We start from the raw sequence: 22,235 nt of genomic DNA, 5'->3' as shown, positions 1-22,235 counted from the left end.
GAAATGTAGAATCAATGAAATAATGCCTAGAATTAAGGAGTAAACAGACAGGCTGAGCTGCAGATCAAAGGAAGGGGCTAATTGTACTGCTGGGAATGGCAAGAGAGGTAGTCACACCTCAGGTTATAATGGCCTCTCTAAACATCACAAGTGCACAGCACTAGGCATTCTTAAAGAAGATTTGAAGTTCAGGTTGTAAGTCACGGGTTTAAATTATTCAGAAACCAAATGAACTGCAAATGCTGTAAATCAGAAACAAAAATAGAGATTGCTGGCAAAGCTGTGCAGGTCTGATAGTATCTGTGAACAGAAATCAGAGTTAACGTTTCGGGTCCAGTTCTGCAGAATGGTCACAGGACCCAAAATGTTAACTCTGCTTTCTCTTCATGGATGCTGCCAGACCTGCTGAGCTTTTACAGCAGTCTCTATTTTTGTTTATATTATCTATACACTTTTCAGATTTAAAACAGTTAAGGATAGTTTGTTTGCATTTCCGAATGAGAACGGGTCACGAGTCACATGGAGATGGATTGAGGTGAGGAGTTTGTTTTAATGTATACTACCTATGCTCTCAGTCTGGATAGCAGGTAGCTAGAAAGGCTAAAGGTATTTCATTGTCAGCAAGTGTAAATGAGCCATGCTTAATGCTCAATATCTTACATTTATACACAGGGACGCATGCTCTGCAAAAAGAGTATGCTCAAACCTCATGCATCTTTTAAATTTCTAGGAGTTGGTAAACTCATCGCTTCCCACTCCATGATAATACCTCAGCCAATCAGAGCTAACTTGTTGACCTGTCTTTCATTTAAAAAAAAAGAGTAAAGGGTAAAGTTTTCTACTGTATTTCACCCTGCGCTGCATCTGTCCTGAGTATTTGATGGAGTGTATCAAGGAATATTCACTTTCAGTTTTGAAGAGTACAGAGAACTTTGTTGTTGCTTTAAAAGAGCAGAAGGAATTCTACTCTGTTTCTAACCCTGCACGGGGAGTATTTGAAGGGTATAGTGTAGTTTGTTACTTCCAGTTATAGTAAAGGAAGCTTTATTTTCTGGTTTAAAAAAAGAGCAGAGGCAGCTATGCTGCTGTGACTGCATCGCAAGATATGGGAACTGCTGGATGCTAGTATAATCCAGCACAAATTTGTCTTGAGGAACATCAGTTCAGAGTTTCTGAGCTGGAGATACTGTGACTTATCAGGGAGGGGCAAGTTCCTTGCATATTTCATCCCAAGTGGAGTCATAGCCCTTAAAGTCATCCAAAACGGTCAGTGATCAGGAACAGGGGAGTATGGCTGCAGCTCTGCTGGGGAGAAGCCTCAGCCTTCGCAATTGTGCAACAGGTTTGAGAGTCTTTTCAGCTTTGAAAGCGAGAGTGGGCTGCAGAATAGGTTAGCTAAATGACCATGACACATCATACAGAAAGCCATTCAAGTGCAGATAGAAAAAAATTGTTGCAGAAGGGGACAGAGACATAAGGGGTACTAACACTTTTCTGAAACAAACAGCATGAGTCCAAATGACACAGACTCAAGGCTTTATAGGAAGTCACTGTGTAGGGGAGTAGAGGAGTGAGCGGGAGTAGAGTAGAGGAGTGGGTTGAGAAAGAGAAGAGGGTGCTAGTGGGGGGATTGTATTTGAATGCATGTAGCATTTGAAACAACACAGATGAACCAACGATGTGAATAATAAACAAAAACGATTTGACAGCCAGAAAAGACCTGGCTGAAGGATTAATGAATTGGGACCTGGACAAAGGATACACAAGATGTAGGCAGGATAGAAAGCAAGGAAAAGGGTGTGGGGATTGCTCTGTTAGTTACTATCATGAGTACAATGAACGAGAGAATCTCAGTTCGGGAAACCGGGATGGATGTGCAGTTTGCGTAGAAGTGAGCAATAAGAACCTCGTGGCAATGGTGTACAAGTCTCCTAAATGGGCAGGTGGTGGTTTTTTTTTAAAATCCGTGTTTCAGTGGACAATGCTGTAGGTTTCAGCCCTGTTTTGGATGACAGCAGCATCTGAGGCATGCCCAGTTACTGGGAAATAGGCTGAGTTTCCCCTCCCCCAAGTCGGAGCTCCTCCTCTAAATTCCCCACTGCCCGTCACCCCCACCCACCCAAAAGCCCAGTAGAGGCCCGAAGCCCAGCCTCTTCCAACTCACCTTCCGAGCCCGAGCCACGCTCCTCCTTCTTGTGGCCAGGCTCCAGCTGTAAGATGGGCCGCCGCCGGCTCTGTGGCAGATTGATCCGTGTCTTCTTCCCCATCGAACTGGCTTCCAGGGTAGGCCGCAGCTCGGCGGCTCCCGCACGGGCTTGGATCAGGCCGCCGCTGCTCTCCTGGGCCAGCCTGGGACCACCAGCCAACCTCTGTGACTCCTAGCCGGGTCTGAGTCCCTCTCTCTTTCTGGGTCTAAGCCCCTTTTCTTTTCCTGGTCCGGCCTAGGCCCCTATCTCTCTCTAGAGTTTCTCCTTTCCCTCCACACGGAGCCGACGGCGTGATGACGTCAGCGCGTCAATGGAGGTAGGGGACCGTGACGTCACGGCGCCGGGCGGCACAACGTCAGGCTCCTGCGGAACGGGCTTGGAGACCCCGTGCTCCCGCCACCAGCAATAACAGCAGCCGGAACAGAGCGCCATTAGCGAAAAGGGGGCAATCAGAGAGAGAGAGAGATTTAAAAAAAATCATCCAGGACCGCCAACACCTGAATAGATAGAGTGAGAGACCAGAGGTGGGAGCCTCTGGAAGGCAGAATCGCCTTTTGGTAAGAGACGAGATGGTCATGGCAGGTTTCCTCAGTGAGAGCCGATGGTCCATCTTCCCAGGAGGGTGTCCGTTGGCTCGTTTCTGATGGACACTGATGCTGAAAGCACAGGCTGAAACCCCACCTTTTTAACTTCAACTCCTTGCCTGACTCGGGCACTCTTCAGTGAGTTCCAGACTCTCACCTTCACTCCCTTAGCCTTCTGTCACTAACCTTCAAGTTATGCCCCCAGTTATTGACTTTAACCCTGAACTGCGCCTTTCCATTGGAATCAATGTTAAGGATGAAGTTAGGATTATTTTCGCCCAGTTGAACGACTGAAACAATTGGAATATCGTTCTATAGAGTGTAATCCTACTTGAAATAACTTGCAAAATAAAAAAAACAGAAATATTGTATAAATTCAAATAAGACAACACTCACCAGTCTCCCTTGAGCAATCTCCACCTCAGGAAAGCCTTCAGCCCACCACCTCTGTGCCAACCAACAAACACCATAATACCCTAATCCCACTGGCATTTTATGGTCTCAACCAGATGATTTGTAAATGTTGTAATAGTACCTGCTTTCACTATGGTCTCAGGCAGCACAGTCCATATTTCTACCACCCTCTGGCTGATAATTTCTTGGCCCTCTGTCATGGGGAAAAGATTCTCATGATCTACTCTGTCTATGCCTCTCATAATTTTGTATACCTAAATCAGATTCCCCCTCAGCCGCCTCTGCTCCAAGGAAAACAAACCCTGCCTATCTGGCCTGACCCCATAACTGACTCTTCATTGTAGGCAACATCCTGGTGAATTTCCTCTGTACCTTTTGCAGTGCAATCTCATCCTTCAGATAGTGTTGTGACCAGAACTGCACACAGTATTCCACTTGTGGCCTAACCAATGCTTTATGAAAATGTTTTCTCACCTTGCCCCTTCTCCGAGATGGTAAAGCTTCGTTCTAGACTCCATAACCAGCGGGAGCAACCTCCCTGTCTGTCCATCCCTGTTTTAATTTTATACATTTCAATCAGATCTCCTCTCATTCTTCTAAACTCTAGAGAGTACAGGCCCAGTTGGCCAATCTCTCCACATAATATGGTCCTGTCATCTCTAGTACTCTTCAGTCAACCTAGTCAACTTTCACAGCAGTCTTCCTGTGGCAAATATATCCTTTCTAAGTAAGGAGACCAAAATTACGTGCAATACTCCAAGTGAGCGCTTATCAGGAGCCTGTATAACTGCAGTAAGACATTCCTAGTTCTGAACTCAAATCGTCTTGCAATGAAAGCCAGCAGATTATCTGCCTTTCTAATTGATTACCGCACCTGTCTGTTTGCTTACATTGTCTGGTGTATAAGTTTCCCCAGATCCCTTTATACATATAAATTTCACAGTATATCATCATTTAAATAATATTCTGCCTTCCAGTTTTTCACATTGAAGTATACAATTTTACAATTATCCATGTTATGCTGCATCTGCCATAAAGTTGCTCATACCCTCAACTTGTCTAGTTTGCCTTGAAGCCTCCTTGTATTCTCCTCAAAACTCACAATCCCAACTAGTTTTGTGTCTTAAGCAAAGTTTCATGTAATATTGAAAAAATGAAGTATTGCATTTTGTTCCCGCATCTAGATCTTTATATATTTTGTGAATAGCCGGGATCCAAGTATTGATCTCTGCGGAATACTACTAGTCACCACTCGCCACCTGGAAAAAGACCATTTATCCTTACCAGTCTGTCAACCAATTCTTAATCGATGCCAGTATATTACCCCCAATCCCTTGTGCTTTAATTTTGCTTTTATCAAAAGCTTTTTTAAAGTACAAATACACTGCATCCCTTGGGTCTCCCTTACCTATTCTACTTAACATTCTTAGAAAAAAAAATCCCACCAGATTAGTTAAGCATCATTTCCCTTTTATAAACATATACTTACGTTGTCTAATCCAGTTAATGCTTTCCAAATATTTTGTTATCATGTCTCTTATAAGAGACTCTAGCATTTTTCCCCACTACCGATATTAAACTAACATCTGTAATTCTCTTTCTTTTAACTTTTCTTTTTAAATAATGGGGTTACATTTGCCCCCATACAATCTGTAGGAATTGCTTCAGAGTCTATGGAGTTTTGGAAGATGACCACCAGTGCATCTAGTATTTCCCTTGCCATTCCTTTACTATTCTCGCATGTAGAATATCAGGCCTTGAGGATTTGTCAGCCTTTAACTCCATTAGGCTCTTTAACACCTTTTTTTAACCTAATACTGATTTTTTTTTTCAATTCCTCCTTCTCACCATACCCTTGGTTCCCTAACATCTCTGGGAAATGGTTTGTGTGCTCTTCTGTGAAGACAAAACCAAAATATGTGTTCAATTGCTGTCATTTCTTTGGGTGTCATCTTTGTCATGGAGTTGTACAGCATAGAAACAGACCCTGAAAACTTATTCTCTATTCTATTTTGCCCCTCTTGATTTTAATCTCTTTGTCTTCTTTTGCTGAATTCTAAGCTGTTCCCAGTCGTCAGGGTTGATGCTTTTTCTGGCAGATTTATATGCCGCCTCTTTCCATCTGATACAACCCCAATTTCTTTTGTAAGCTATGGTTGAACTGCGTTTTCTGTTTTATTTTTGCACCCAATGCGAGTGAATAATTATTTTAATTCATGCACATGTTCCTTAAATATCGTCTATTGCCTATCCACTGCCGATTCCTTTGGTGAGGTTCTCCACTCCATCATTGCCAATTTTTGCCTCATACCCTCCTGGTTCCCTTTATTTAGATTAAGGACCCTAGTTTCACATTCAATTTATTCATTCTCCATCTCAATAAATGATTCTATCTTTTAATGGTCAGTCATTCCCAAATGATCCTGCATAAAAGGTTGTTAATTAGTCCTTTTCAATAGCAAGGTATCCAGACTAGGATAGCCTGTCTAGTTGGTTCCTCATTGTATTGGTCTAACATAACACTATGTATACATTCCTGGATATCCTCATCCACGATATTTTTGCTCGTTTGTTTTGTGCAATCTATATCTAGATTAAAGTCCCCCACAATTACAGTTGTACCGATATTGCATTTGCCTTTAATCTGTTTAATGCCTTTTCTTACATCCCGCTACTGTTTGGGGGCCTATAGACAACCGCCACCAATGTTTTCTGTTCCTTGGGTTTCTTATCTCCGTCCATACAGATTCCAAATCATGATTTTCTGAGCCAATATCTGTTCTCCTTTACTAACAGTACCACAGTACAGTTCAGTTCCCATCCTTGGTCAACCTGCAGCCATGTCTCTATAATTGCAACTCCATCAAAATGTGTGTATATCAATTTGTGCTGTTAACTCATTTATCTTATTATGAATGGTTCGTGCTTTAAGACAGAATACCTTTACTTGTTCTTTTAATTTTATTAGTCATCTATGCTTTATTTTGCACTGTAATCCCATTTTTGTTCTTGTTTTTTATGCCTTCCCCTTTTGCTTCTTACTTTTCTGTCTTTTGTTTCTATCCGTGCTTTCTCCTTCTCTGTCTCCCTGCTCAGATTCCCATTCCCTGCCTTTCTAATTTAAATCCTCCCTGATAGTAGTAACAAACACCCCTCTGAGGACATCAGTCCCAGTCCTGCCCAGGTGCAACCTGACCTGTTTATACTGGTCCTATTTTCCCCATGACCTCATGCCCCTGGAATCTGAATTCCTCTGCACTGTACCATTTTTTCAGTTGTGTATTCATCCAATATTTCTACACTTGCCAGTGTGTGGCTGTGGTAGTAATTCTGAGATTTTGAGGATGTAATTATTAATTTATGTCCTAACTTCCTGTACTCAACATGTTGGATCTTGTCTCTTTTTCTACCTGTGTCGTGGGTATCAAAATGTACCACCACTGGCTGTTCACCCTCCTACTTCAGAAAGCCCTGCAGTTTCTGTGAGACATACTTGAGCCTGACATCAAAGAGGCAACAGACCTTCCTCAAGTCTCTTTTGATATGGCAGAAACACCTATCTATTTCCCTTACTAATGTATCCTCTATCACTATAATCCTGTCCCTCTTCTCTCTTTGTGCAGCAGATGCACCTGTCTCCTGTGCTATCCTTGAGAAGTTGTCTCCAAAAATAGAATCCAAAATGATAAATCTTCAGGAAAACTGAAACATTTCAGTGGAGGTGGCTTTGAGTGATTTAGAGCCTGGAGGCTGGGTATTTTGTTATTGCATCTTTTGTCTTGTCAGTGGACTTTAAAAACCTTTTGAAGAGCTTGCTGGTTTTGAACTGAAGGTAGCATACAACAGCAATGTCTTGGTGGAGTTAATGGGATGAAGGCCTGGATCAGCAACAGATTTGAAATTTTTTTCTGAGGACTGTAGGACAGTTGACCTTCGCTTCTCCAGGTTACATTTCATTGTAGTAGTTAATGGCATAATTGATCCTACTCTTTGCCCGGGCACTGTTGTTTCTGTTCTTTTGATTCTCTGTGATGTTGTGACTGTAACAGGAGGAGTGTGCTAGTAATCAGGTCCCAATACTTCATGAGCCGTAACAAAAGTGTACATCTCTTATTTAATTACCAAATAAATGGGCAAGTTGTTTGTCTTGGTTAACGTTATCCAGAACAAAAGAGATTTTCACACGTTTCTGTAATAAGCTCAAAAATAACTTGTTTATTATGAAGAAACTTATTCTTACAATAAGTGGCAAAACTGGTTGACAATTAAACTACTAATCACCGAAACAGAAAGTTGGGACAGGAGTGGGCCATTCGCCTCATTGACCCACTCTGCCATTCAGCATGATCATGGCTGATCCTGTAATGCTGTGCCACATTTCTTCTCCTTGAACCTCTTGACACATTTAACCTTTGACCTCTCAGCCATTATCGTCATCATGCAGTCTGTCCAGCCTGTCAAGAGTTATATATATTTCCGTGAGACCCTTGAAAACAAAAGTACTAGGTAAACTAATGGACCAAAAGATTGAAATATCCCCTGGATTTGATGGATTACATTCTAGGATTTTAAAAGATGTAGCAGCAGAGATGGTGGATGCACTGATTGTATTCTTCCAAGAATCCTTAGAAATCTAAGGGGTTTCAAAAACTGCCAACATACTATCTTTATTCAAAAAGGGTGGGAGATTTTAAAAAAGTGGTGACTATAGGCCAGTTAGCTTGACTTCTGTCATTGGGAAAATGTCAGAATTTTTATAAAGAATGTAGCAGTAAAGCATTTAGAAATACATAATCTAATCAAGCAGGGTCAGCATGGCTTCAGGAAGGGGAAATCCATGCCTGATTAATATATTGCAGATATCTAAGGAAAGGTATACTGGCTTTAGAAGCAATCCAGAGAAAGTTCTCTATGTTGATTCTGCGTGTGTTTTGTTAAGAGAAGAGGTTGAGTAGCTTGGTTTTGTACTCACTGGCATTTAGAATACAGGGAGGAGATCTTATTGATTCTTAGTGGGTTTGACAGGTTATATGTAGAGAGATTTTTTTCTCCCCTTTGGTGCTGGACTCTCCCACAAGGACATAATCTTAGCAAAAGGGGTTATCGATTTAAGAGAGAGATTCAAAGGCATTTTTTTCTCCCAGAGAATAGTGAATCTTAACCACCGACTGCTGTGGCGGCTGTGTATGTTCAAGGCTGAGAGAGATTTTTGATTAATAAGGGAATCAAAGGTTATGGGGATAAAGCAGGAGAGTGGTGTTGATGGTGATCAGATCGACCTCGATAGTGTACGGTGGAGCTGACTTGATGGCTGAATGGCCTACTTCTGTTCCTAAATCGTATAGTCTTATGTTTTATCCCTTCTCATTCTTCTAAATACCAGTGAATACAGGCTCAGTTGACTCGATATCTGCTCATAAGTCAAACCTGGAATCAATACGTTGACCTGTCACTGCACTCCTTCTGTGGCAGGTATATCTTAAGGCTACGTGAGTTTGAAATACAGAAAACTAACACATTGGTGCAGCAGGTAATCTGGAAGGCTAGTGGAATGTGGCCCTTATTTCAAGGGGGTTGGATAAGGCAAGTCTTACTGCAACTGTACAAGGTGCTGGTGAGACCACATCTGGAATACTGTGAGCAGTTTTGGTCTCCTTATTTAAGGAAAGATATCATTTCATTGGAGGCAGTTCAGAGATGGTTCACTGGAATGCTCTTGGTTAGGAGGATTGTCTTATGAGCCAAGGCTAAATAGATTGGGACTCTACTCACTGGAGTTTAAAAGAATGAGAGGAGATTTCATTGAAACGTACAGGATTCTTAAAGAGCTTGATAAGGTAAACGCTGAGAGGATGTTTTGCCTCATACTAACCTCTTATGTGGGACTTTACCAAAAGCATTCTAAAAATCTAAATGAAGTACATGCACTGGTTCACCCTGATCAGTTCTGCTAGTTATGTCCTGAAAAAAAATACTCTGGTAGATTTGTCAAGCAGTATTTGGAACCAAGCTATTTTCCCTGTTGCCAAATAGAGATCCTTTTGCTACCAGCTTCTTGGAGGTTCGTTCCTTCAACTGACACATGAGTTTGTGTACTGAAATAGCAACTTCAGTTCAGAGGGTGTTATTAGGTAACTGTCAGCACATAGGCCCCATTTCTTCCAAACCCAAGTTTGTCAAGCAATTATAGAGCATAGAACCCACCTTTCCAAAGGCTTGTTTGTGTCCTGTTGCACTTATCAGGTTGTTGGGTGATTTCATTTTAATCCAGAATGCCCAAACAGTTCCATGTTCCAATTCCCCATAGTCCTTAAACATAAATGTGTATTCCTAACAGTGAGAATTTCCTTCACCTTGGCCACGAGTTGGAAAACCTTTGCCAACTGTTTCTTTGTCAAAATCTGAGTAAATGATGGTGCTTCAGCACAGTCTTCCTCTTTAGCTTGTTGATTCTTGAGCTGTATTAAGTAGTTGCTGGACAATTCCTCTCCATGGAATTCAAGCAATTTCACCATATTAGCCTCAATCTTCATCAAGGCCAGTCTCACTCACTAAGGTGATAATTTCATGAGGAACCTCAAGAATAGCGTCCTGAAATTTTTCTTTGCCTCTGACACTTTTGGGCCAAAGTTTCTGCCACATTGTTTAGGTATGTCAACCTGGTTTAATCTCATGAATCAGCGATGTTGTTAATGCCATTGAGGATTTTATATCTGCGCCAATTTCCCTCACTGGTGCATTCTTGCCATAAATTGGTAGAAGGTATGGAAGAGAACGTATGTCTTGAACGCTTACTTTGTTGCCTGACCCATTGGTCGTGTCAGTTCACTTATGTTGGGTGACAGGAAAAGCATCTTCACATTTTCAAAGACTTCATCGAGTTGATGGGAAGACCTGGGGAAATTATTCAATAAGAGCAATATTTTATATACAAGATTTTCTCTGGCACAACATGGGATGGCATACTTAGGGAACCATTCTTGAAAGAGTGCCCCTATTGTCTACGCTTTCTATTTTCAGTGTTAAACAACACATCAGTGCTCCTTGGAATCACCCCACAGTGCCCATGATCCCTTGGACTGGTACATCACTGAGGGCTTTAACTTAAAATCTCCTGCAGCGTTCTCACCAAAGCAAAATAGTCAGGCAGCCTTTGGCAACTTGAATATTGGCACCATCTTCTCTTGAGAGATGTACATTTACTGAAGCATAGGTTTTCAAAAATGTCACGTTTAATCAATGTTGAAAAATTATTTAGCTGGATAGCCACCTTCTTCAGTGACTGTCTTCAAATTCATCAGCTGCTTCTACATCAGCTCAAATTGCTTCACCAGACATTCTTCAGTGGTACAAACAGGCACACTATTGAATTGGTTGCATAATTTTTTTTTGATGTTCAACGGCATTATCCCACTATTATAGCCTGGGGAGAGGGGTGTTATACACTCAGTCAGAAACTGATAACACAGTGTTGAGCTGGAGGAACACAGCAGGCCAGGCAGCATCAGAGGAGCAGGAAAGCTGACGTTTCGGGTCCGGACCCTTCTTCAGAAATGAAGAAAGGTCCCAACCCGAAATCTCAACTTTCCTGCTCCTCTGATGCTGCCTGGCCTGCTGTGTTCCTCCAGCTCCGCACTGTGTTATCTCTGACTCCAGCATTGGCAGTTCTTAGTATCTCTTAGTCAGAAACTGAACTGGACAAGCTATATAAATAAAGAGTAGGTCAGAGGCTAGGAGTTCTGCAGTGAGTATGATGGTAGTGGTCATGGGTTTTGAACGTGCTGTAAAAGGAGCTTTGTTGAATTTCTGGACTGCTATTCTACATTGGTGGTGAAGAGTATGAATGTTTGTAAGTATGGTAGCAATCAAGCAGGCGGTTTTGTCCTTGATGTCAAGCTTCTTGAGTGTTGTTGGAGCTGCACTCATATAGGCAGTAGGGAGTATTTAATCATACACCTGACTTGTGCCTTGTAAAAGTAAGGAGGTAAGTAACTTTATGCAGGATTCTTAGCCTCTGACCTGCTCTTGTAGCCTCTGTATTTATATGACTAATCCAGTTCAGTTTCTGGTCAGTGGTAACCCCCACAGTGTTGACAGTGGGAGATTCAGTGAAGGTAATATCTGTGAATGTGTCAAGGGATGATAATTAGGTTTTCTTTCATTGGAGGTAGTTGTTGCCTGGCACTTGTATGGCATAAATGTTATTTGCCACTTGTCAGCCCAAACCTGGGTATCGTCCAGTTTTTGCTGCATTTAGACATGAACTGCTTCAGATCTGCAGAGTCAGAAATGATGTTGGACATTGTGAAATCATCAACGAACTACCTCTGATGCCATGATGGAGGAAAGGTCATTGATGAAATAGCTAAAGCTCGTTGGGCTGAGGACACTACCCTGAGGAACTCTTGAAGAGATATCCTTGAGATGAGATGACTGACTACAACAACCACAATCTTTGCTCCAGATATGACTCTAACCGACAGAGAGTTTTTCTCAGATTCTCACTGATTCCAATTTTGCTAAGGCTCCTTAATGTCACACTAGGTCAAATATGGTCTCAATTTTAAGGGCAGCCACCTCTGAAGTTCAGCTCTTTCGTCCAAGTTTGAACTAAGACTGTCATAAGATCAGGATCTGAGTGGCCCTGGTATAACCAAAACTGAACATCTGTCAACAGGTTATTGGTGAGCAAGCGCTGCTTGATAGCACTGTTGATGACCCCTTCCATCACTTTACTGATGCATGAGAGTTAGCTGATGGAGCGATAATTGGCCAGGTTGAGTTTGCCCTGCTGTTTGTGTATAGGATATACCTGTGTAATTTTTCACATTGCTGCGACATGCCAGTGTTATAGCTGTACTGGAACAGCTTGGCTAGGGGTACAGCAAGTTCTGGAGTACAAGTCTTGAAGGCTATTGTTGAAGTGTTGTCAGGGCCCAAAACCTTTGCAGTATCCAATGACTCCAGTCATTTCTTGACATCATGTGGAGTAAATTGAATTAAGTGAATACTTGCATCTGTGATACTGGTCATCTCTGGAGGAGGACAAAATAGGTCATCCACTCATCACTCCTTGCTGAAGGTCTTTGCAAATGTTTCGGCCTTATGTTTTGCATTGATGTATTATTGAAGATGGAAATATATGTAGTGCTGCCTCCTCCTCCAGCGAGTTACTTAATTGTCTACTAACATTCATGACTGGATGTGGCAAGACTGTAGAGCTCAGATCTGATCTGTTGGTTGTGGAATCTCGATCATTTGATCCTTTTGCTGATCGCATATAAGTAGTCCTGTCTTGTACCTTCACTTGGTTGACCCTCATGTTTAGGTTGCCTTGTGCTTTTCTTGACAAGCCCTCCTGCACTTTTCATTCAACCAGGCCTGATCTCCTAGCTTAATGGTAATGGCAGAATGTAGGATACACCAAACCATGAGGTTACAGTTTGTGTTGGAGTACAATTCTGCTGCTGCTAATGACAACAAGAGCCTTATGGATATCTGGTCTAGAGTACCTAGATCTGTTCGAAGTCTGTCACATTGAGCACTGTGATAGTGCCACACAACATGATAGAGGGTACCTTCAATGTGAATAATAATTCAAATAATAATTATAAATACATGAAAATTATCAACAGTGCTATCAAGCAGCACTTGCTCAGCAATAACTTGCTGACTGGTTATACCAGGGCCACTCAGATCCTGACCTCATGAAGGACTTAGTTCAAACATGGACAAAAGCCCCTCTTGTTGGTACCTTTGCCACCTGCCCCAGACCCTGTCTAGCAGCTATGTCCTTTGGACTCAACCAGCTTGGTCAGTAGTGGTGCTGCTGTGCCACCGTTCATGGTGACATTGATGCCATCCCCATCCAGAGTGTATATTCTTGCTCCTTGCCCCCCCTCAGTGCATTCTCCAGTGATGTTAAACCTGGAAAACTAATGATTTATCAGGCATGGGTCGTGCAGACGGACTGCTTACATCTTATGGTATATTGGCAAGGAAACCACCTGCTGATTACAATGTTCAGTTTCATTAAGTCCAGAGTCACTGTGGAGGACCCTCTGCGTAACTCCCTCCCAACTGTACATACCACGTTGGCACCACTTCTGCTGGGCCTTTCCTACTGGTGGGACAGGAGATTCCTTACAAGCCCATCATATCCATGGGTACGGTCCTATTGCCATATACAAAACAAAGAACAAAGAAAATTACAGCACAGGAATAGGCCCTTCGGCCCTTCAAGCCTGTGCCGATCCAGATCCTCTATCTAAACCTGTCACCTATTTTCCAAGGATCTGTATCCCTCTGCTCCCTGTCCAGTCATGTATCTGTCTAGATACATCTTAAATTACGCTATTGTGCTCGTCTCTACCACCTCCACTGGCAACGCGTTCCAGGCACCCACCACCCTCTGCGTAAAGAACTTTCCAAGCATATCTCCCTTAAACTTTTCCCCTGTCACCTTGAAATCGTGACCCCTAGTAATTGAGTCCCCCACTCTGGGAAAAAACTTCTTGCTATCCACCCTGTCTATACCTCTCATGATTTTGTAGACCCCCATCAGGTACCCCCTCAACCTCTGTCTTTCTAATGTAAATAATCCTAATCTATTCAACCTTTCTTCATAGCTAGCACCCTCCATACCAGGCAACATCCTGGTGAACCTCCTCTGCACCCTCTCCAAAGCATCCACATCCTTTTGGTAATGTGGCGACCAGAACTGTACGCAGTATTCCAAATGTGGTCAAACCAAAGTCCTATACAACTGTAACATGACCTGCCAACTCTTGTAGTCAATACCCCATCCGATGAATGAAAGCGTGCTGTATGCCTTCTTGACCACTCTATCCACCTGCGTTGCCACCTTCAGGGTACAATGGACCTGAACACCCAGACCTCTCTGTGCATCAATTTTCCCCAGGGCTTTTCCATTTACCGTATAGTTCGCTCTTGAATTGGATCTTCCAAAATGCATCACCTTGCATTTGCCTGGATTGAACTCCATCTGCCATTTCTCCGCCCAACTCTCCAATCTATCCATATTCTGCTGCATTCTCCGACAGTCCCCTTCACTATCTGCTACTCCACCAATCTTCGTGTCATCTGCAAACTTGCTAATCAAACCATCTATACCTTCCTCCAGATCATTTTTGTATATCACAAACAACAGTGGTCCCAACACGGATCCCTGTGGAACACTACTGGTCACAGTTCTCCATTTTGAGAAACTCCCTTCCATTACAACTGTCTGTCTCCTGTTGCCCAGCCAGTTCTCTATCCAGCTAGCTAGTACACCCTGGACCCCATGCGACTTCACTTTCTCCATCAGCCTACCATGGGGAACCTTATCAAACGCCTTACTGAAGTCCATCTATATGACATCTACAACCCATCCCTCATCTATCAACTTTGTCACTTCCTCAAAGAATTCTATCAAGTTGGTAAGACATGACCTTCCCTGCACAAAACCATGCTGCCTATCACTAATAAGCCCATTTTCTTCCAAATGTAAATAGATCCTATCCCTCAGTATCTTCTCCAGCAGCTTCCCCACCACTGACGTCAGGCTCACCGGTCTATAATTTACCTGGATTATCCTTGCTACCCTTCTTAACAAGGGGACAACATTAGCAATTCTCCAGTCCTCCGGGACCTCACCCGTGCTCAAGGATGCTGCAAAGATATCTGTTAAGGCCCCAGCTATTTCCTCTTTCGCTTCCCTCAGTAACCTGTGATAGATCCCATCCAGACATGGGGACTTGTCCACCTTAATGCCTTTTAGAATACCCAACACTTCCCCCCGCCTTATGCCGACTTGACCTAGAGTAATCAAACATTTATCCCTAACCTCAACATCCGTCATGTCCCTCTCCTCAGTGAATACCGACGCAAAGTACTCATTAAGAATCTCACTCATTTTCTCTGACTCCTCGCATAACTTCCCTCCTTTGTCCTTGAGTGGGCCAACCCTTTCTCTAGTTACCCTCTTGCTCCTTATGTATGAATAAAAGGCTTTGGAATTTTCCTTAACCCTGTTTGCTAAAGATATTTCATGACCCCTTTTAGCCCTCTTAATTCCTCGTTTCAGATTGGTCCTACTTTCCCGAAATTCTTCCAAAGCTTCGTCTGTTTTCAGTCGCCTAGACCTTATGTATGCTTCCTTTTTCCTCTTTGCTCGTCTCAGAATTTCACCTGTCATCCATGGTTCCCTAATCTTGCCCTTTCTATCCCTCATTTTCACAGGGACATGTCTGTCCTACACTCTAATCAACCTCTCTTTGAAAGCCTCCCACATATCAAATGTGGATTTACCCTCAAACAGCTGCTTCCAATCCACATTCCCCAGCTCCTGCCGAATTTTGCTATAGTTGGCCTTCCTCCAATTCAGCACTCTTCCTTTAGGACCACTCTCGTCTTTGTCCACGAGTATTCTAAAACTTACGGAATTGTGATCACTATTCCCAAAGTAATCCCCTACTGAAACTTCAACCACCTGGCCGGGCTCATTCCCCAATACCAGGTCCAGTATGGCCCCTTCTCGATTTGGACTATTTACATACTGCTCTAGAAAACTCTCCTGGATGCTCCTTACAAATTCTGCTCCATCTAAACCCCTAACACAAAGTGAATCCCAGTCAATGTTGGGAAAATTAAAATCTCCCATCACCACCACCCTGTTGCTCCTACATCTTTCCATAATCTATCTACATATTTGTGCCTCTATCTCACGTTTGCTGTTGGGAGGCCTGTAGTACAGCCCCAACATTGTTACTGCACCCTTCCTATTTCTGACCTCTGCCCGTATTGCCTCACTGCTCGAGTCCTCCATAGTGCCCTCCTTCAGCACAGCTGTGATATCCTCTTTGACCAGTAATGCAACTCCTCCACCCCTTTCACCTCCCTCTCTATCCCACCTGAAGTATCTCTATCCTGGGATATTTAGTTACCAATCTTGCCCTTCCCTCAACCAAGTCTCAGTAATAACAATAACATCATACTCCCAGGTACTGATCCATGCCCTAAGTTCATCTGCCTTACCTACTACACTTCTCGCATTAAAACAAATGCACTTCAGACCACCTGTCCCTTTGCGTTCATCATCTGCTCTCTGCCTACTCTTCCCCTTAGTGACACTGACTTCATTATCTAGTTTCTTACAGGCTTCAGTTACTACCTCCTTACTGTCCAGTAACCTCTTCATTTGGTTCCCATGCCCCTGCTATATTAGTTTAAACCCTCCCCAACAATGTTAGCAAAAGCAGCCCCTAGGACATTGGTTCCAATCCTGCCCAGGTGTAGACCATCCGATTTGTAATAGTCCCATCTCCCCCAGAGCCAGTCCCAATGCCCCAAAAATCTGAACCCCTCCCTCCTGCACCATCTCTCAAGCCACTCATTTATCCTGCCTATTCTTTCATTTCTACTTTGACTAGCATATCTCAAGATTATTGATCTCATGACAGTACCACTAGGCCATTGCTTCCCCTTTTGCTCATGTTGGTTCTCTCAGCTTGTGGAAAGCCCAAATTGGCATCCTTGCTTAATTAGGCAGTTCAGTCTGGTGGATATACTCATGCCACTTGAGGGATCTGTGCCCTCTTTCTGAAACTGTGGCAGAGGAACAAATGATCAGAGTAGGCTTATTGGGCTGGTTCTGCCATTCATTTAGATCATGACCTATTATTTTATCTTCATTCCAACCACCTCTCTCGTCTTCAGTTCCTTTTATTTCTGCCTCTCAAATGGAATGCTAAATTCTACCATATTATGGTCAGTGTTTCCAAAAAGACTTTTTGCTCTACAATCGTTTATTAAATTTGCCTCATTAGCCCAAACAGCCTGATCCCTGATTGGATCCACAACATATTGTAGGAAAGTATCCAGAATAAATTCTTCCTTATGGGTACCTTTCCCGATTTGATTATCTCAATTACATGAATAATAAAGTTAACAGTGGTTGATGGGCTATCTTTTGTTTACATGCCCTCATTTTCACCTGATTTAGTCTCCGTTCTACAGAACAGTTTCTGTTAGGTGGCCTATAGACTATTTCCACCGGTGACTTCACTTGGTAATTCTGATCTCCACCTGTATGGATTCTACATTTTTGAATTCAAGATCATTTTTTGCCATCATGCTTACTTGATCTCATACTATTAAAGCTATCCCATCACCCTTCCCTTCCTTCCTGTCCTTTTGAAAAGAGACATACTGTGAATAGTTAGTTCTCAGCTTTGATCTTGCTGTATTCATCACCCTTTGTCACCTATTTGGAAGCCAGTTTTAGATCCAGTATGCCAACTTGCCTTGGATCTCATGAGCTCTTACCTTCTATACTAGCCTTCGATGTGGGATCTTGTTAAAGACCTTACTGAAGTCCATGTAGACCACATCAACTGCAATATCCTCATCAATATATTTAATCATCTTTCTTAAAAAAAAAACTCAATCAAATTAGTCAGACAGTATTTTCCCCTAACAAATCCATGCTGACTCTCTGTCTTTCCAGGAATTGATTAATCCACACCTTGTTTCCAGTAATTTTCCTACCACTGACATCAAACTAACTGGTCTTTAATTACCTGGTCTATCCCTGCTGCCCTTCTTGAACAAAGGAACCACATTAGCTGTCTTCCAGTCATCTGGCACTTCACCTGCAGCCAGGGAGTATTAAATATCTCTGCCAGTGCCCCACCAATCTCCTGACCTTATTGGTGTATGGGATGTATATAGTTGGGCCCTGGAAATTTCTGCACTTGTATGCCAGTTAACATGTCTAATACCTCCCTCTTATTACTCTTAACATGTTCTAGAATCTCACCATCAAAACTGAAATGCCTGGCTACAATGTCTTTCTCATCTGTGAATACAATTGAGAAGTGTTAATTTAACCACATCTACTGGCTCCATGCACAGGTTGCCCCTTTGGCCTCTAACAGGTTAACCTTTCCCTGGTAATCCTCTTATTCTTAATATACTTATAAAAAGCCTTGAGGTTTTTCTTGATCCCATCTGCCAAAGATATTTCATGGCCTTTCTTTTTCCTTCTAATTTCCTTTTTAAGTAACCTTCACTGTCTGTACGTTTGAAGTTTTTAGTATACTGTCATATACCTCCTTTCTCTTAATAAAATTTTCAATACCCCTTGTCATCCACGGTTTTCTGGACCCGCTGCTGTTGCTGTTAACTTTTAGAGGAACACGTTGGCCATGAATTCTCACCATGCTACTTTTAAAAGACTCCCACTTCCCACATACAGACTGACCTGCAAGTACCTGCTCTTAGTCTTTGCCAGATCCTGTCTAATGATATTGAACATAGAACATAAAACAGTACAGCACAGTACAGGCCCTTTGGCCCACGATGTTGTACCGACCTATTATCCTACTAAGATCAATCTACCCTGCACACCCTACATTTTACTATCTTCCATGTGCCTATCCAAGAGTCGCGTAAAAGTCTCTAAAGTATCTGACTCCACTACCACTGCTGGCAGCGCACTCCACACGCCCACCACTCTCTGTAAAGAACCTACCTCTGTCATCTCCCCTATACCTTCCTCCAATCACTTTAAAATTATACCCCCTCGTAGTAGTCATTTCTACCCTGGGAAAAAATCTCTGACTATCCACTCTATGCCTCCCATCATTCTGGACACCTCTATCAAGTCACCTCTTATCCTTCTTCGCTCCAATGAAAAAAGCCCTAGCTCCCTCAGCCTTTCCTCATAAGACCTGCCCTCCAGTCTAGGCAGCATCCTGGTAAATCTCCTCTGCACCCTCTCTAAAGCTTCCACATCTTTCCTATAATGAGGTGACCAGAACTGAACACAATATTCTAAGTGTGGTCTAACCAGAGTTTTATAGAGCTGCAGCATAACCTCATGGCTCTTAAACTCAATTCCCCTGCCAATGAAAGCCAACACACCATACGCCTTCTTTACAACCTATCAACTTGGGTAGCAACTTTGAGAGATCTATGGACGTGGACCCCAAGATCCCTCTGTTCCTCCACACTGCCGAGAATCCTGCCATTAATCCTGTATTCTGCATTCAAATTCAACTTTCCAAAATGAATCACTTCACACTGTTCTGGGTTGAATTCCATCTGCCACTTATTTGCCTAGCTCTGCATCCTGTCAATGTCCCGTTGCAACCTACAACAGCCCTCCACACTGTCCAGAACGCCACCAACCTTTGTGTCATTGGTAAACTTACTAACCCACCCTTCCACTTCCTCATCCAAATCATTTATAAAGATCACAAAGAGCAGAGGTCCTAGAACAGATTCCTGCAGAACACCACTGGTCACCGAGCTCCAGGCTGAATACTTTCCATCTACTACCACCCTCTGTCTTCTATTGGACAGCCAGTTCTGTATCCAGACAGCCAAATTTCCCTGAATCCCATGCCTCCTTACTTTCTGAATGAGCCTACCATGTGGAACTTTATCAAATGCCTTGCTAAAAGCCATAGACACCACATCCACTGCTCTACCTTCATCGATGTGTTTTGTCACATCCTCAAAGAATTCAGTAAGGCTTGTGAGGCATGACCTGCCCTTTTCAAAGCCATGCTAACTATTTCTAATCAAACTGTGCTTTTCCAAATAATCATAAATACTATCTCTCAGAATCCTCTCCAATAATTTTCCCACCACAGAAGTAAGACTGACCGGTCTGTAATTTCCAAGATTATCCCTATTCCCTTTCTTGAACAAGGGAATGACATTTGCTACTCCGGTGGACAGTTAGGACGCAAAGATCATTGCCAAAGGGGTAGCAATCTCTTCCCTCGCTTCCCATATCAACCTTGGGTATATCCCGTCTGGCCCAGGGGACTTATCCTCAAGTTTTTCAAAATTTCTAGCACGTCCTCCTTCCTAACATCATCCTGTTCGAGCATATCTGCCTGTTTCATGCCGTCCTCACAAACGTCAAGGTCCCTCTTACTGGTGAATACTGACGCAAAGTATTCATTAAGGACTCCCCTACCTCCTCTGACTCCACACACAAGTTCCCTCCATTATCCCTGATTGGTCCTACCCTCACTCTGATCATCCTCTTGTTCCTCACATAAGCATTGAACGCCTTGGAGTTTTCCTTGATCCTACTCACCAAGATTTTCTCATACCCCCTTCTAGCTCTCCTAAGTCCATTTTCAGTTCCATCCTGGCTACCTTTTAGACCTCTAGAGCCCTTCCGATCCTTGCTTCCTCAACCTTAAGTAAGCTTCCTTCTTCCTCTTGACTAGGTGTTCCATGTCTTGTCACCCAAGGTTCCTTCACCTTACCATCCTTTCCTTGCCTCAGTGGGACAAACCTATCCAGTACTTGTAGCAACTGCTCCCTAAACAACCTCCACATTTCTCTTATGCATTTCCCTGAGAACATCTGATCCCAGTTAGTGCTCTGTAGTTCTTACCTAATAGCATTGTAATTCCCCCTCCCTCAATTAAATACTTTCTCATACTGTCTGCTCCCATCCCTCTCCATGACTATTATTGAAATCGGCCTTCCCCCAATTTAGAATATAATTTCTGCACCATCCTTATCGCTTTCCATAATGACTTTGAAACTTACAGAGTTATGGTGACTATCCCCAAAATGCTCACCCACTGAAACTTCACCCGCTTGAACGGCTTCATTCCCGAAGATTAGGTGTAGCAGGAATATCTATGTATTGGCACAAAAAACTCTCCTGGATGTACTTTAAAAATTCCGCCCCGTCTGAGCCTTTCACACTAAGGTGATAGAGTCATAGAGTAAGACAGTATGGAAACAGGCCCTTTGGCCCAAACTGGTCCATGCTGACCATGGTGCCCACTCAGCCAGTTCCAATTGCCACATTTGATCCATATCCCTCTCAACCCTTCTCATCCAGGTACCCGTACCAGTAAATGTTAGGAAAGTTGAAGTCCTCTACAACTATAATCCTGCTTCTCTCACACCTCACGGTGATTTGCCTACATACCTGCTCCTGTATCTCCCTCTGATTATTAGGAGGCCTGTAGTGTAATCCCACTAAAGTTTTTATTTCTGACCTCTATTGAGATTACCTCATTTAAAAAGCCTTCTGTGATGGTTTTCAAATGGACTTTGTTTTAAAGAGCTATTCAGGGGCTATAGTGAATGACTGATTTTTTTTATTTTAAATTTAGAAACTATATGCATTAAAGGGAGTTTCTTTCACATTGCAGGAGTTGATCATGATTTTCTTTTCAATTTGGAATTTTTTAACAAGTTTTTCAGAGGCCTTTAATGAACAGCTAAGGTTTTTCTAATATTCTACATTTAGAAACTAAAGAACAATACGCGTTTTAAGGGGTTTCTATTATGTTGCAAAAGTTTTTTTACGAAAAACCAAACAGTTCCTTTCAAAATAAGGAGTTGTGTTTTCATTTCGGGGAGTCCTACACGTGGTCGGCTCCAGAGAAGTCTTTTCTCTTCGAGGAATTGATTATAGAGGAGTTGTTTTCAGTTAATCAGGTAAGTGGTTGATTGTATTTAAAATTTATATGTTTGATATATTTTTAAATTTTTTACCATTTTAGCATTATTTTCCGTGGATAATGAAAGGCCGTTTATTTTGTACACTAGGTGTTATTGGAAGTTCCTTTTTTTTTGACTTACTGTTATTAAGGGTATAGAGGTATAGAGTGAGATGGCTAGTAGATTTTGAAAAGTTAATACACAGCAAGATCAGTCTGATAGATGGGTAACTGTCAGGAGAGAAGTTGGTTCAAAAGTCTCTGGTGGTTATTGCTCTAACAAATAGATATTCAATTTTTGGTACTGTTGAAGGGGATAGTCTGAGAAAAACAGAAGAGGCAGTCAGTTATTGGACACTAGAATGATTCTTATGTTAAGCAGCATTTGACAAAATTTAATAGAATTATTGTTATAGGGAGCCCTCCTGTCAGGGGGATAGACAGGAAATTCTGTGGCAGAGAGTGTAAATTTAATATTTTTTTGTTCTCCTGGTGCTAGGATTAAGAACGTCTCTAAACGTTTCAAGCATATTATTAAAGTG

At 42.5% G+C, this 22,235-nt stretch overlaps 1 protein-coding gene across 1 annotated transcript in view; it reads right to left on the bottom strand.

Moving 5' to 3' along the window:
• fnbp4 (formin binding protein 4) overlaps positions 1-2,521 on the bottom strand; it is a 41,308-nt gene extending 38,787 nt beyond the window's left edge. Inside the window, exon 1 of the mRNA XM_020534207.2 lies at positions 2,165-2,521. Coding sequence (XP_020389796.1) covers positions 2,165-2,267 — 103 coding nt within the window. The 5' untranslated portion in view covers positions 2,268-2,521. The remainder of the gene's footprint in view (positions 1-2,164) is intronic.
• Between the last annotated feature and the right edge of the window lie 19,714 nt (positions 2,522-22,235).

The sequence above is a fragment of the Rhincodon typus genome, chromosome 17, assembly GCF_021869965.1.
Source record: "Rhincodon typus isolate 14 chromosome 17, sRhiTyp1.1, whole genome shotgun sequence".
NCBI lineage: Eukaryota > Metazoa > Chordata > Chondrichthyes > Orectolobiformes > Rhincodontidae > Rhincodon > Rhincodon typus.
Note: the sequence above shows the minus strand (reverse complement) of the source record. Positions and strands in the feature narration are given on the sequence as shown.